This window comes from Mus musculus, chromosome 14 (genome assembly GCF_000001635.26).
Source record: "Mus musculus strain C57BL/6J chromosome 14, GRCm38.p6 C57BL/6J".
In the NCBI taxonomy this organism is placed as follows: domain Eukaryota; kingdom Metazoa; phylum Chordata; class Mammalia; order Rodentia; family Muridae; genus Mus; species Mus musculus.
Window position 1 is genome coordinate 17,914,887 of NC_000080.6, and position 16,345 is coordinate 17,931,231.

At 44.5% G+C, this 16,345-nt stretch overlaps 1 protein-coding gene across 19 annotated transcripts in view; it reads left to right on the forward strand.

The window, feature by feature from the left end:
• Thrb (thyroid hormone receptor beta) overlaps window positions 1–16,345 on the forward strand; it is a 380,873-nt gene that overhangs the window by 255,662 nt on the left and 108,866 nt on the right. For 15 of the 19 annotated variants that reach the window (XM_011244739.3, XM_006517970.4, XM_011244741.3 and 12 more), the window contains one exon: window positions 10,710–10,773. The exons of 1 other annotated variant lie outside the window; for it this stretch is intronic. In XM_011244739.3, coding sequence (XP_011243041.1) covers window positions 10,752–10,773 — 22 coding nt within the window. In that variant the 5' untranslated portion in view covers window positions 10,710–10,751. Of the gene's footprint in view, window positions 1–802; window positions 965–3,473; window positions 7,514–10,709; window positions 10,774–12,979; window positions 13,069–16,345 lie in introns of those variants that run through there. 3 more of the 19 variants (XM_006517972.4, XM_006517971.4, XM_017315948.2) reach the window with 3 other exon arrangements.

Genomic DNA, 16,345 nt, shown 5'->3' on the forward strand with positions numbered 1-16,345 from the left:
ATATACTTGCAAATGTCTAGACTGCATAGTCAAAATGCTTTTAGAACAGTTATCTATGTTCTACAGAACTCACATCCTGAAAGACCCTCAGTGCACAGCATGGCCAAGCTTCATGTGACGACTGTGCAGGCGATGTGGTAGGGACCCTGGAACTCAACAAGGGTCTATCTTTTGTAATATCTGGTGTGTTTGCTATTTGGAAATAATGAAGGGTGACTTGTTTTGAGTGATCTTTGCCTTCCACACTTCTGATAATGTTCTAGTTACAACCATCCTGCTTGGGTGTGTCCTGTCACCCCCAAAAGGCATTGCTTGTTAGAAGAGAGGCCATGATTTGTTAGAAGTCATGATTTGCTGGTGTCAACATACCACCCACCCAAGGCACTTGCACGTGGCTCACTTCTCAGGAGCACTGAGTCTTCTCTTTCCTTGCCTCACTAACAAATGCGGAAGGACAAGGTTCTCAGTCTTTCCTGACCTCTGCTCTATCAAACAACTCTGACCTTCCATCCCTTCCAGTGTGGAGGTTATGGTGTTAAAGTGCTATGTTCCCCTCAGAGTCTTCAGTGTCTGATCGCCCTGACTGTGCAGTGCAGCTCCCAACCTAGGGAGTCTCTGGTAAGACCACTGAGGTTCTGGCTCAGCCGGTCCCTCAGTCCTCTCAAGCATGGGTCAATATTCTGAGCAAAGCAGACAAAAGACTGTCTTTTTGGGTTGCTTATCAGGTTTGCTACTGAGTTTCAAGAGTATGAACATGACTCCTTTGAGCTGTTTCACTCTAACTGCAGCTTGCTGCTCTCCCTTGTGTGTTCTTAGATGACCACAGCATCAGTGAGTTGGAAGAAGACTCACAGGGCTAAGGGCCAGGCAGCATCCTGGTTCCCAACTGTAGACAGATGGGCTTCTGTAATGCACGGGACAATGAGCCATCAGTACACGGTGAATGATGTCCTTGGAGCTGGAGGTATTCCTGGCATTCTGTACTTAGAAGTGTCAAATCTAGGCTCTGACAACCTGAATTTTGTCCTCACATGATTGAAAGAGAACTGACCCTTGCAAGGGGTCTGCTGACCTCCAAACATACACCGAGGGGTGGGGGTTCATACACACACAACTGTACATTCACAGATACACATCAAATAGTAAATACACAAACAAACAAATATAATTTTAAAGTCTCAAATCTATACAAAGTTCATTTCCAAACAGAGATTGCCTAAAGTTCTAAAACTAACTAAACGAATGAATAAAAGTTCACAAGAGGTGTGCAAATTTAAGGAAGGCTATCAGGACAAATCACTCTTGAATTGCATTGTTATCAACAAATGGATGTTTGTCTGGCAGCAGAGATGATTCGGAAAGCTCTCCCTTCCTCACTGTGGGACCCGGGCCAGAGACAATCCATGTTTCTGGTTCAGCTTTAGATTTCACACTGTGTAGGATATTCAGGATAAGAGTGAATTTAAACTATTGTAATCTGTGTAATACAGTTCACCCTTTAAAAGGTCAATGGATTTCAGTAAATTTTCAGAGTCATGTGGCCATCACCATAACCTCCCTTTAGGACATTTTTCTCAGTCCTAAAGGAACCTGCTTGGCCACCAATGGTCACTCTTTCCACAAGCCATACCAGCCAGCCACAGACAACCATACCCTCATTTCTAACTCTGGAAGTATAGTTTTATAGTTAGATGTTGCCTGCAATACCTAGTAACTAAAATCACATGGTAAATATTGTCCTCAAAACTTGTGATTTATGATGACATTCATTTCCTTCCTATATTCTCAGCTTCCCTCCCTGCATCCAGCACCCACCTTTCCCACCAAATATGGCCACAATTCTTCATTTAACAATTATTTATTCAGGGCCTGCTATGTCCTACAACCTGTGTGAACTCGTGGGGTCACTCATGACTCAGAGCTGACTTCCTAACAGAGGATATGGCATGATTCCCAGAAGATACTGAGTCCTTGGAAAGGAGGGTATCAGGAAGTTAGCACCCAGGGTGAACTGTCACAGCGCATCTGGAGCATTTGAGGGAAGCTCCAAGGAGGTGGGGTACACAAGACTTAATGGAGGCAAGGACCCAAGCAGGTCCTAACCCAGAAAACATTTGAGCAGAGGACATGTTTGATGAATAACAAGGATGCTGGTAAGGCCCAAGTGCAGTGAGAACACAGTGGGACAAAGGGGACAGATGTGGATGTCACATCTGGTTTTGAGCAGAGAGGTTATGTGAGCTGAATTTTATTCTAATAGCACCACTCTGACTGCCATGATGAGGGGCAACAAAAACTGATTCAGGGACTATGGTCTCCTAGTATCCGAGCACTTCCAGAGTGTGTGCAATGGCCTGCATTCAATTCCCAGCACTTTAAGATAGAGGGACTCCCCTGCACAGTATATGGAAGGCCACCCTGGGGCAGTAGTCTTTAGCTCTGGCTGGGCACTTCAGCAGTGCTGGGAAGCCTTACAAAACTGGCTGGGTTACAGAATGCTAATTGCTAGGGCTACAGGATGAACACTGGGATTTTTCAAAGCTGTCTGAAGGCTGTGTGTGTGTGTGTGTGTGTGTGTGTGTGTGTGTGTGTGTGTTTTCACCCTACATTGACCACTAGAGCTTTGGAGCATTGAAGAGTCCCATTGATTGGACTTTGCAACTAGGAAAACAAAACCCCACAGATGACCTTGGCTGCGCATTGGCAAAACTATGCCTGGAAGTGGCCAGAGATGGCATGGCTGTAACAGTGGCTGAGCTAGGGGACAGTGCTTCAGACAGCTATAAACTGGGTGGGCCCTAGCCAAAGCTCACCAGTCAAGCCAGCCATGATGTTCATTCTGTCGTTTGGCTGAGTCCAATGTAAACTTCTGGGTGTGAGAAAGCTTTTCTCACACTTAAGAAAGGGTCTGCTGCTTGCATTGATACACAACAGAAGATTAAGACCAAGCTGGTGTGTGATTCAGTTTTTAAGAATAATTGTGACAGTAGCCAGGCATTGTGCATGCATCTGCTGATTAAAAGTGAATGAATGAATGAACGAATGAATGGGGTTTGGACTGGTCTTATCCTGGTCAAATGGCTTAAAGACCATATAATATTTCACAATGTCTTATTTGTGAGAGGCTTTAAATAAGCTCAAGGGGGTGGGGAGCCTGGGGCTGCATATCTGAACTGTTGGCATTTCTGAGAGATGAATAGAACAGTATTATGTCGTATCTGCATAAACAGAGCTGGGAGTGGGGGAAAAACTTCTTGGAGCCATGAGCTGAGCATGATTCAGCAATCTCGGTGTATTGTTCAAAAAAATAAAAGCCCACTAGGAGTGTGGAATGTAAATACCAGGCTGAAGTGCCCTTCCCCAGCAGGAAACAGACACTAGCTAAACCATTGCATCTTTTTTTCTTTTTTTCTTTTTTTTCTTTCTTAAACTGAAGGGAATGTAAAAAAAAAAAAAAAATCTTGGAGAGGATTTAGGGGAAGCAGTAATGCCCCATTAGCAATGAGCAGATGATTTACACACCACACACACACACACACACACACACACACACACACACACACACACACACAGAGGCAGCCTCTCACAAGTCTTAGTCCAGTGAGCAGGAGGCAAAGCCTCTCCAGTGTCAGTGAATACCCAGAGTTACCTGGACTTCTACTGCGTGTAATGGTTAGTATGTCTGACAACTAGGTTCTGTAATGTTTTAGAATCTTTGTCACAGCCTGCACATGTGACAGGAGCTCAGGAAGCTATTGAATGATAACTAAACCTTGTTTGCTCTCAAGATGGCCTCTTGAGAGTGTGGCCAGAACATCCAACATGGTTTCTTACTTCCTGTGCCCCAGTATCAAGTATCATGGGCCCACCTAGCAGAATAAATCTTCCAGGTTAAATTACGGACTCTTAAGCTCACAGAGTGACACATCAATAAAGAAGACATTAGTCACTCCTTGTACTTTTCATTGTGGTGGCCACAATTCCCAAACTCTAAACCCAGGTTCTCTCCAGGATGCCAGATAACCACAGCCACAGCCATGGCTGTTCGGTATGAACTGCGGTTCTTAGGCTGTGTGTATTGGATTACTACACAGAACATTTAAGTATTTATTCTGGTCTGGGGTCATGGTGGAAAAAATATATTGAGGCACTGAATGCCATGCACTGAGGCATGAGGGCCTCTTGATGGTATCACCATCCCCAGGTCATTTCTACACAGGCTTTACAGTAGGACCAGAAAAATCAAACCAGCACTTACTAAACTTGAACATCCAGGGAAAAAAGTAACAGAAAATTATGTCTCCAAGTACCTTCCAAAAGCTTCTTTCCCTTCTAAGCTACCTCCCCATCCTCATCCCAGCTCCACCCATCCCAGCCCCACCCATCCCAGATCCACACATCTGCAGCTTCCCCTTTTAATCCTTAAACAACTCTCTCAGTGTTAAAATAATAACCTAATTCCCATTTAGAATTCCAGGTTTGTTTGTTTGTTTTTTCCATGATTTAACCCAGTAGACTAACAAAAATTTGAACCTAATAATTACTTTGACACATTACTGAAAATTATCCAGATAACAGGTTGTTGAAAGTCAACAGGCAATGAGACATAAGACCTTGTCGAGAGCCAATGAATTTGCTAGTAAGTGAATGACTAAATCGCCAAGCACTATCAAACATGGGTCCAGTAGAAGGGCCAGAGACTATAGATTTCAGATATATTTTTTGAAGATGTTATACTAGGGATTGAACCCAGGGCTTTCTGCATACTACAGCTGCTCTTCAAATGATATCATAACTAGCTTTTGTTTCTGTTTTTGTTTGGAGGGGGTGGGGAGTCAGGAGGGGATGGAGTCTCACTATGGGGTAGAAGCCAGACTGGAATTCAGGATTTCTCTGCCTTGGCCCCAAGCATGTTGGGATTATAGGCAAGTGTAGCCATAGCCATGCTGTCTGAAGTCTTCCCACAGGAATATTGCAAGTCAGTCCTGCCTCAGTTTACCTTTTACATTTAAGAAATAGATAACAACTGTATTCATAGGATAAATTTTTCATCTTCAGGGAATTTTCAGAGCAAGGCTGCTTCCCCCTTAAGAAGATGTTATTTTTATCTCTCAGTTTAAAACCTACAGGTGCTCCCAGTGGCTTCTGGCATAGCAGAGCCTGCATTCAGATCTGCAAATACCATATCCATGATATAAGAACAAATATGGATTGATTTCTTTGCTGGAGATTATAATTCTCTCAGGTACTTCAGTCTATTCTTCCAAAGCACTCTAGAGGTGGGGACAGGAGTGGAGCTGTTTGTAGCTACTTATTTCACCATCAAACACCTTTAGAAATCAATGATAAAGCACAAAACTCTGTGCAAGCCCTTTGTTTTCCATTCCTGTTTGATATTTTTCACACTTGTGCCTCCTTGAGTCACCTAACCACAATTACACAATTACACAATTACAGGCTTCTGACAGAGCTGCGTGGTACTTTCATTCCTCTGGAGTTATTGAATTCCAACATGATGAATGTGCTTCCAGACCACCACCCACTACCCCCACCCCACCCCCACACTGGTGTCCTGTGCATTTGCTATTTACTAAAGTTCTCCTTGGCTTGGCAGGGGGACAGTTCCCTACTGACCACCTGGTGGCAGTAAAAGAAGTTTGAGGATCCTACAACTCACTGGTGGCCTACACAGTCCTTGTCCTTGAGAGTCACTATCTAGCCCACCTCTCTGCTCCCTAAGGAGCCTGATGAGTGTCCATGTAGAGAAAGGTCTGTGAGAAGAGGAGGCACTGTGAGTGCTGTGCGTGACAAGCGTGTGCCCCCCTAATCAGCCTCAGAAACTTGAACTGGTCCCTGATTTCTCTATCCCTGTGTTATTTGACTAAGTGTCCCATGTTTCAATCTGTGCAATGGTGCATTTCATGCAGCAGATGGTCTTATAATGACTGTCTTCTTTGTTTGCTTAGATTGTTTAAAAGCCTACTCTGACCCCAAGAGTTTCACTTCTACACTGTTGACCTAGTTCTCAAGGCAGAAATAGAAATTTTATCAGACTGTACCCAAGCCCTCCACCATGTAATGGGAGCAACTGCCACAGGCTTCAGGACACTTAACACAGTAACTGGTGAAACAGACCTTATCCCATCATAGAAATGGTCTCCTGGCTCTCTTCAGTCTCCCTGTCTGTTAGAAGCAGCAGAACCCATGCTCCTTCCCACATGCAATGGAAACATTGCCTATGAGGGACCAGGAAAACAAGGGAAGGTCAAGGAAAGGAAAAAGGCAGCATTTGACATAGGCACAGGTTAGAGTAGAGTCTAGCAGGGTCTGGGGATTTTGCTCACTGGGGGAGCACTTATGCAGCACTTGGTACTATGCACAATCACTTATAATAGAGATGAGCCCTAGAATGAGATAGTTGATCATGATGGTACATTCTTATAATCTTATCACTCAGAAGACAAAGGCAGGGGGACCACCACAAGCTCAAGGCCAACCTGAGCTATATAGGAAGACTTTAACACCTTCATCTTCTTGTGAACAACCATTAGCCACAGCAAGTGAATCTTCATTGCAACCACAGACACTGTTGCCTTATTGAAGGAAAACACTTGACTGCTGCAAACCTGAAAGCTTTGCCCTTCCATAGCCCTTTCCCTGCTGTGGGGCTGAGCCTCCCATCATTCCCAGCACAGGAACTGAAATTGCTTCTGTCTGAGAGTTGCCATTGGACAAAACTTATGGAGCCTAAACAGTCAGCCGTCATCAATGTTGCTTGAGTGTCTGACAAGTGATGGCTGGCCTTTGCAGCAGAAGAACTACCCACTTCAGGGGTGCCTATCAAGGGTTCAGAATAAAGTGGAAGCACTCCCTCACTGGAGCTGGAGTTCTTGAGACTTCAGAACTTTTGTCTCTCTGCAAAAAGTAGGTCCAAATGAAAGTTCTTAGCTACAGTCCAGGAATGGTGGTACATGCTTGTAATAACAAGCATTCAGAAGACTGAGGCAGGAGGATTGCAAGTTAAAGACTAACCCTGAACTACAAAATTAAGACCCTGAATAAACTATTCCTCAATATGTTGGCCCAGAATGCATTGTGTAGTCCAGGCTGGCTTCAGATTCATTGAAATACTCCTGTCTCAGCCTCTTGACTGCTGGGTTTTCAGGCATGAACTGGGTTTTCATGCCTTGTTGAGAGAGTTTATAAGAAAGCAAACTCTTCTCTGACCCATGAACAATGGGAATGGTAAAACATGATATCCAGAAGTGATGGTTCTGGGTGATGCTGGTTCTTAGTCTCTCATCAATATAGCTGTCCTGGCTAGCACTCAGTACCTGATACTTTCGCCTCCATGCTCCACCTCACAAAAGCTTTCACTCTGCTCATCCCTTCCAGGCATCATTTGGCTTGATTTAACTCTGGGTCACCTTTTCCTGTGACCCCCCAAAACTGCTGAGCTCCAGACCCATGCACGACTCTGGAGAAGACCATCCGCAGGGAATCATGTGATGAGGTGATACTGAAGTTCGGGGACAAGTGATACCTGACATGTTGTGAGATACAGTACTGAAGTCGCCCGTGAAATTCTTGAGCTCAGAGTTGAGGAGATAGCGCAGTGGTTAAGCACTTGCTGCACAGTCATGAGGACATGAATTCAGATCCCCAGTAACCAAGGCAATGCCAGATGCTCATGGTGCTCTGCCAGTAATTACAGCCTTGAAAGTCAGAGACAGGATTCCTAAACAGGTTAGCAGTGCTAGCCATTGAACGAGCTCTGGGTTTAACATAGAAGAGTAATCAAAGAGTATTCCCTATCATCAACCTCAGTTACACACACACACACACACACACACACACACACACACACACGGGAAAATAAATCTAGAGCTCATTGTAACAAACAATACAACATGCTAAGTACTACTAAAGTACTAGCAGTACAGCATTAACAGTATAATAACAGTAATGCCATTTAATGATACCACATGACACAATATTGCTGATACTGCACTACAAAAGCTACTATCACCGAAGAAAAGGGTGCTCAGCAGCACTAGCAGGGAGGTTAGCTCTGACTCCATGGTGTTGCTCCCAGTTTTAGGAACTTTACTAAGGTTGTTTTCTTGCTCCTAGTCTGTTCTTCTCTCAGGTTACAGGTCTGTACTGTCTATGCCCAGTCAGTCAAAATTTTGAAGATAAAGAAACGTTTAAATTAATGGTGTCACAAGATTGCAGCTGGGATTTAATGGCTCCAATAAGGAGATTAAAAAGAAAAACAATCTACTGTGCCACACTGAGGTTACTGTGTGAAGCTGGGAGCTGTCAATCAGGTGGCAACTGTGTTGGAATCTCCTCTGTGTGAAAGAGGGCGGGTTTGCTAAAGGTCACCAAGGAAGAGTTGAGAGTAGACGGGGTGTGGGGCAGAGCTGTAAGAGTTCATTTCCTGGTCTCTCAGATGGCGGCTCAGGTGGCATGTGTCCTGTATGTCATGACAGTTTCCCTTTACTGCGCATTATCCGGCGCAGATTTGTGTAGGCATGTTCTGCTTGGTGGGGTAGAGAGGGAAGTAAGAGGAGCAGGAGGAGCCTATGTGTACTAAAGACTCTTATCTGTGTGTACCAGCTGCCTGTGTGAATGGAAGGACTTTGACCTGTGTGTGCCAGCTGCCTGTGTGTACTAAAGACTTATCTGTGTGTACTAGCTGCCTGTGTGCATCCCTCAGCACCCCTTTCTAGCCTGTAGGCATCTGGCATTGACCCTGGGCCTCCTCCCCCTCCAGAGTGTCAGTCTTTCATTTGCTCATTAGATTTCATAAGTGAATTGGGGAAGGCAGAAAGCAGCTCTGACAAGAGGTGAAGTTATAGATGGGCGGGTGAGGGAGTTAGTTTTTAAGAACATGATGTCTAAGATGTGAATCACCTTGAATCTTGTTCAAAGTACCATCAAGACTGAGGCTGCTCTTCTACAGCATGCACTTTGAGAAGTTCTGCATTGGAGATGCTCAAACATCTCAGTCACTAGTAGGAAAATGAAATGGTCCATCCATAGTTTGGCTGATCTCTTAAAAACAAACCAAGAAAAAAAAACAATGTTTTAAAAGCATAATTATAGAATGAAGTCAGAGGTGAAAATAAAGGCTTCACTACCTTGTGTGTGCCATAACCACCCAGTTCTAAGTTAGAGTGAGCAATCTTGATTCAAGTTCACCAAAACATAATAAACTTTGGAACATTAAAAACAAATTAAGTCAGATGGGGTTAGAAAGAATGTAAGAGCTGGAGGATGGAAGGAGTGCTGAGGATAGGGAGGGGTGCTGGAGGATGGGGAGGGGTTCTGGAAGATGGAAGGAGTGCTGAGGATAGGGAGGGGTGCTGGAGGATGGGGAGGGGTTCTGGAGGATGGAAGGAGTGCTGAGGATAGGGAGGGGTTCTGGAGGAGAGGGAGGGATTCTAGAGGATGAGGAGGAGTGCTGAGGATAGGGAGGGGTGCTGGAGGATAGGGAGGGGTTCTGGAGGATGGAAGGAGTGCTGAGGATAGGGAGGGGTGCTGGAGGATGGGGAGGGGTTCTGGAGGATAGGGAGGGGTTCTAGAGGATGAGGAGGAGTGCTGAGGATAGGGAGGGGTGCTAGAGGATAGGGAGGGGTTCTGGAGGATGGAAGGAGTGCTGAGGATAGGGAGGGGTGCTGGAGGATAGGGAGGGGTTCTGGAGGATGGAAGGAGTGCTGAGGATAGGGAGGGGTGCTGGAGGATGGGGAGGGGTTCTGGAGGATAGGGAGGGGTTCAGGAGAATGAGGAGGAGTGCTGGAGGGTAGGGAGGAGTGCTGGAGGATGGGTGAGTTCTGGAGGATTGGGGTAGTGGTCAAGAATGGGGAGGTGTGCTGTGGGGATGAGTAGATAATCTGTATGGTTAGAGAAGAGTGCTGGAGACTAGGGAGGAGTGCTGTGAGGATAGGGAGGAATGCTGTAAGGAGTCTTCTAAACTCGTGAACTCACGGCAGTTATGGTGACTTGCACAAATCATAGCCAGCAAGATCAGTCAACATGCCAGCAGGCAGCGCTGAAAGAAAGAGAGAAGGGAAGGAAGGAAGGAAGGAAGGAAGGGAGGGAGGGAGGAAGGAAGGAAGGAAGGAAGGAAGGAAGGAAGGAAGGAAGGAAGGAAGGAAGGAAGGAAGGAAGGAAGGGAGGAAGGAAGGAAGGAAGAAAGGAAGGAAGGAAGGAAGGAAGGAAGGAAGGAAGGAAGGAAGGAAGGAAGGAAGGAAAAGAGAGAAGGGAAGGAAGGAAGGAAGGAAGGAAGGGAGGGAGGGAGGGAGGGAGGGAGGGAGGGAGGGAGGGAGGGAGGGGGGAGGGAGGGAGGAAGGAAGGAAGAAAGGAAGGGAGGGGGGAAGGAAGGAAGAAAGGAAGGAAGGAAGGAAGGAAGGAAGGAAGGAAGGAAGGAAGGAAGGAAGGAAGGAAAAGACATAAACATGAAGAGGGAAGGGGCATATGTTAGGGTAAGTGGGAATGTTGTTGAAGAACAAATAAAATATGTTTAATAAGTAAGTGAAATCCTGGCACTCAGGAGGCAGAGGCAGGAAGATCTCTGTGAGTTTGAAGCCAGCCTTGTCCACATCGCAAGTTCCAGGCCTGCCAGTGCCACATAGTAAGACCCCATCTCTAAAAAGAAGTCAAGTGCAGATTTTAATGTATGCATGCTATTTTGTCTCTTTTAGGGAATGCCAGTACAGAAGATGACCCAGCATGACTACTAACCTATGACTCCTAACAGTATGACAGGTATCTTTGTGTCCTTTCCTGATTTACACTGTGTGTCTTCATCTGTGTACACACAAAGTGGAGTTCTGGGGTTCTAAAGCCAACCTGAGAATCTTAGCAGCAATTATTTCTAAGCTATTAAGTATTATTACTCTCTCTTCCTCAGAAATGATGTCATTGCCAGGAGGATGACCTAGGGGAGATGCTAATTTCAGTGAAATGCTAGTGTTCAGTCCTCCTATGATCACCCCTATGCCCTGAACTCATTATTCTTCCAAGTCTTACAGATTCACATAACAAATGGTTCTGCAGCCTTAGTGACCACAAGTCATTATATCTTCCCCCAATGAGAACTGCCTGTTCCAGCAACAGTAAATACAAATGCAATGTGTGGAAATCACATATGGCATAAGTGAGCTATGAGACTCCTAGCAGGGCCAGAGAGAGCCAGACACACCCGACAAGCTGCCATTGCTAAGTTCCCTATGCATACGTAGGGTCCAGGCACTGAGCAAATACCAAAGGTGGAAAAGGTTAGGTATAAGCAGGCCCAGTGCACTCTGGTTCTCCCTGAGGCTAACCACCCTTGATTATCAATGACCACTGGAAAGACGGCACAAAGGCAAGGACACCCACAGATTTTGAATTAGAAACATATGTTGGAAAAGTAAATTTTTAAGTGAAACATCCAAATTTTAAAATATCTACATTTAACTTCGGAACTATCAAAGATTCATGGACCAAAATGTGTCTGCTGACCAAAATCAACCCATGAGTTCTCAGAGCAGGGCAAGGACTCTCTACCTTCCAGCTTAATTCCAAGCCAATGTCTGACCTCTTAGTTGCTATGGCAGCAGGGAGAATGCCCATACTCCTCTGCACATCATAAAACAGTCTGGCTTTCGGGATTTGTTCATGCCACTCCCCCACCCTAGAATGGACCAAATAGCCAGTCAGTTCCTTTGAGAGTCCATTCTCTAATACACCTGAGAACCCAAAGCAACTGTGATCAAACCATTATCAACAAAGCATCGCACCCTGCCTCCCTACCCATCAGGGCTTGAACTCTTGATTTGACAAAAGATAGAGCACCTGGGCAAACCGGAATGGCTTGCACTGTTGGAATAAGGGCTCAGAATTACACGCCCTCTCCACAGGTTACTTCATGTCAGAAAACACCACTCCCCCTTCTGTTCCACTGACAACAAGGTCAGGTTCTTCTTCACTCGTGTCACCCACTTCCATGCAGAAACCATGAGGTGGGAAATTATTGTGACTCCATCTCAGCCACAGCCTCCACGTGCCCAAGGATCTAAAAGGCAGCCCTGGGCAGAAAGTGTGACAATCTCTGTCTCTGTTCCTACATCTATGTGAAAGCACACAGGCAACAGACAGCAAGTCATAGCACTGCAAACAGGGATGCTGTTCCTGTCGGAGAAAGTCCGAATGGTCTCGTGAGGTACATGGCAATAGCCCTGTATTCCACCATGAGTTGCCCATGAAGATGCTCCCAAAGGAAGAGACTCTAGAGAACCTACATCCTGAGACATAGAAATAGCAATATTTAATGTGAACGTGGATAATATTTGCTTGCTGTGGGAGGCAGATATGTAGTGACCATTCATCCATGTGCCTCTAGAACAAAAATTGGCAATATTGGTTGATTGTTGCATGGTTGGTTGATTGATTAAGGATTCATCTGATCTCTGGTTATAAAAGGTAGTAAATAGATATTCTGCTTCTATAATCCATTCAGTGTCTTGTCATGGGTCCCCCCATCCTGACACTACAGCATGAAGAGACTTCAACTGTACATTACTAAGTAGGCTTGACTGTTTTCTAGTGAAGGTGGAAGGCCAGTTTTGGCGATGGGCTGTCTTTGCTGGTCTTCTCTGTAGAGTCCCCAGGAGGCCTGGAGGATTTCTCTAGCTTCAGCTCACACCAGTGCTGAGCAGAACCTGAAGCTGAAGCTCTGGGCTAGGAACCAGGGCTGCTACTAGACAGAGACTAAGCCAGATCTCCACCTTGCAGGCTGAGCTGCCTCCTAGTGGGAGGGATTGTCCTAACTTCCAGTATGCTTTTTCTCCAGAGACTCAGGCAGCTGCATTCACAAAAAGAGCCTACTCCATAGATAGGCTGTGGGTGTAAATGGGCTCAGATAAGAAAATCATTACAGTAGAGGCTTTTATTTGTGTGTGAAATGAAGCAGTTCTTTTTCTCCCTCCCCTTCACTGCAGGCTCCAGCCATAGCATCATTGGATGCCTAAAGGGAGACCACAGTAAAGACGAAAACCGTTGGAACCATGCTTACTCTAGGTGCATAATTTAAAAACCAAGTATGCATTCTTTCTCTTCAGAAAGCATAACAAGTACCATGGTTGTTAAGCATTAAAGAACATCAATTAACTCTTATGAGAAGACAGCCAGCATTAAACGAGTGGAGTTAGGAATGACGAGTCTTCCTAGCAGCAAGCCAGCATTTCATACAAAGCACTGGTTCTCAACCTTGCTAACTCTGCTACCCTTTAATGCGGTTCCTCACGTGGTGGTGACCTTCAGCTGTAAAATTATTTTTGTTGCTACTTCATAACTATAAATTTGCTACTTTTAAGAATAGTAATATAAAATGATAATAGCAAATATCTAGCATGTGGGATATCTGATATGTGACCCCAGTGAAACGTTTGTTCAATACCACCCCCTCCAAGGGGTTACAACCCACACATTGAGGAGCAGTGGTGTAGAGGCTCTTTTAGCTACAAAGCTTGTGAAATGTGTATTTTGAATGTATTTGATGGAAATGTGTTTGTTTTCTGGAGTTAACATCATCTGTTGGAGCTGGGTCTTGCCAAAACTTCATCTCACTGACTTGCCTAATCTGAAATTAGGACTATATGACATCACTCACTGAATAATTCTTAAAGAGGAAGGTAAGAAAGTACCTTCATAAGATATTTTATTGGTTGGGCAATTAAGCTCTATTTCCAGGTAATCTGAGGGAATGAGCTAGTCATTTATGATACCATAATGAGCTTTATTTTGAGTAAAGCCATGATTCACAGCACAAAGGGATTGGTTCTAAGATGTGAACATTTAGCATTCCTAACAACAAAGCAAAAGCTTTTTGGCCTTATTTAACAAACCAAGAACCTATACACTGTTTCTGAGGCTGCAGCAGCCAAGATTTGTAGCATTTGTGTAGAGCCTCACTTCATGAGACTAGGATGAGCATAAAGTTACTTGGTCTTCCCAGGCCTGTGATATAAACCATACCACTACCATTAGTGCAGACATCTGGGCCTGTGATGTAAGCCACACTATTACAGTCAGTGTAGTACTCCTGGACCTGGGATGTAAGCCACACTCTGACCAGCCCTTGTGATTTCACCAGCACTTCTTCCTCCTGGCTGCTTGTTCCTTCCACCTCATCAGCATCTTGTTTTCTTTATCTGATTCCCTTTATGATCATTATTACTGAGGGTCCCAGCACAGGGCTGCTGCAGTGATACCCTGGGCTTACAACAGTGGGCTTAGTGTTTCCTTCTGTGTGAAGTTGTTTGCTACGAGTGACATAACTTTATTTACATTTTTATTATCCCTGGAGTTAAGCATTTTTTACATGTTTATTGGCCACTCACATGAAGCTTCCTGTTTGTATTTGTTACTCTTTTCCATCGTTGTCTTTGCCTTTTTCATTATTTGTGTCAGTTATTCATATACTAATAATATCACCTAAGGCAATCATTCAGTTTCTCCAAATATGATTGATGTGCCCCCACCTCACACACTCCCTCCCAGACCAATCCACTGCACCAGGAATCTCCCTTTGTGGGAATGAGAACCCTGGTTTTCATTCACTTGGAGCACACAGCCCTTAACACTCCCATTCTGGTGGTATAAGCGCCAAGTTAGCAAAATAAACATCGTTGGCAATTTACCACTTTGAAAAACAAAGGAAAAGAAAGTTGGGCAAGTCTATCATTTTGTATTTTCTCCCTGTTGCATGCAAGGCAGAGAGGGGTAAAAATCTCCACATGGTGTCTGCACTAAAGAATAGACCAGAACCTCGATTCGTCTTCTGCATTCTTCACCATAAGCAGTAAAAACATCAAGAAACCACAGAAAGTGCCTCGGTGTGTACCAGTAGAGGGAGACTCTGGGCCTCCTAAGGCCAGCTAAGGCAGGTGTGGTGAAGTGGTTCTCCTAAGGTTACTGCAGTGGACTACTGAGTTTTTGAATTATCACTTTCCGATCTTTGGGAAACTAAGTTAAACAAGTCTGATGAATGATGGTATTTCTCTTGTTTCCTTTCCATTTTTTGTTCTTAATCGATATTCTTAATCTTCACCATCAAACTACATTATCAAATCTATACCAATCTCCCTCTAAGCTGTCACTCTTTATCCCAGACATGAGTGACAAATTCTCATATAAGCAGAGGCAGCTACCTGGGAGTAAGCTGAGACTCTCATCCATGATTGACAGGCCATGGTTTCTGAACATGAATCTGATCAGTGTGCACTGTCTCTTACCTAAACGGCCATCTAGTCCTGGCCTCTTCAGCTCAATTCTCAGTCTTTTGGGAAATGGTTGACCATGGCCTTTCTTGTGGAAGGAACAGTGAGTGACCTCAGAAGGAAGCTTGGTCTGTCTTACATCGTTTTTGTGACTTAGTAACAGGTCAGCTTGGTCCTCTATGCCTCTAGTAGATTCTTTCTAGTCACACTGGTGTTTGATGTTATGGGATGACGCTTGTTGTTGCTGTTGTTGTTTTGCTTTAAGGCCTCAAGGGAACAAATTTTCTGGAGGACAGCACACATAGTTTTGGCTTGGACTGTACATTTAATCAATTTGAGGAGCTTTTAAAAACACTGATCTTTCCGCCAGGCCCCTGGTGAGAGACTGAGACACACAGGAATCTCTTCACCCAGTTGGCTATTATGGAGTTCCTGATAAATGACAGGCACACAGAAAGAGTCCATCAGAAATCCTGTTCTACAGTTACAGAAACGGATATGGGAGGCACTTGTGATTTTTTTAAAGAAGCTTGTTCGGAAGAGAAGCTTAAATGTCTATAGCTCATCCCTACAATTCAAATTTAGTTAAGCTGTCCTGCAAGAATTTTCTGTATAGATTGAACCTTTTTTTTTTTTCAAAAAATTGAGAAATATCCAAAAGTGCTTTAGTTGATCTTTATGACTTTATGAGGCTATAATGAACAGGATGGCCAAGGGGTCCAGGTAAGGGGAAATTTGATGCAACATCTTCCTTGCTTCAACATCATCCAATGCAAACTGCTACTTCTGTTGCCGATGCTTCACATTAGACAGGGATTCCTACTGTGGTCAGATCACAGGGACCCACCTCAGACTTGTACTGGACACTCAGTACTTCCCAGGATGTAAACTTAGTGAGCATGATTACAGCATGCAGAAAGAGACAGCAAGAAGTGGTCAGGGGATAGTTTTTAAAATCACTAATTCCATTTTATTTTGTTTTATTTTATTTGCATAGGATCAGATTGTGGTTCCTGATATTTTTCTGCCAACCAACTCATATTATTTCTTTATGCCCTTCACATTCTTCTGGACTC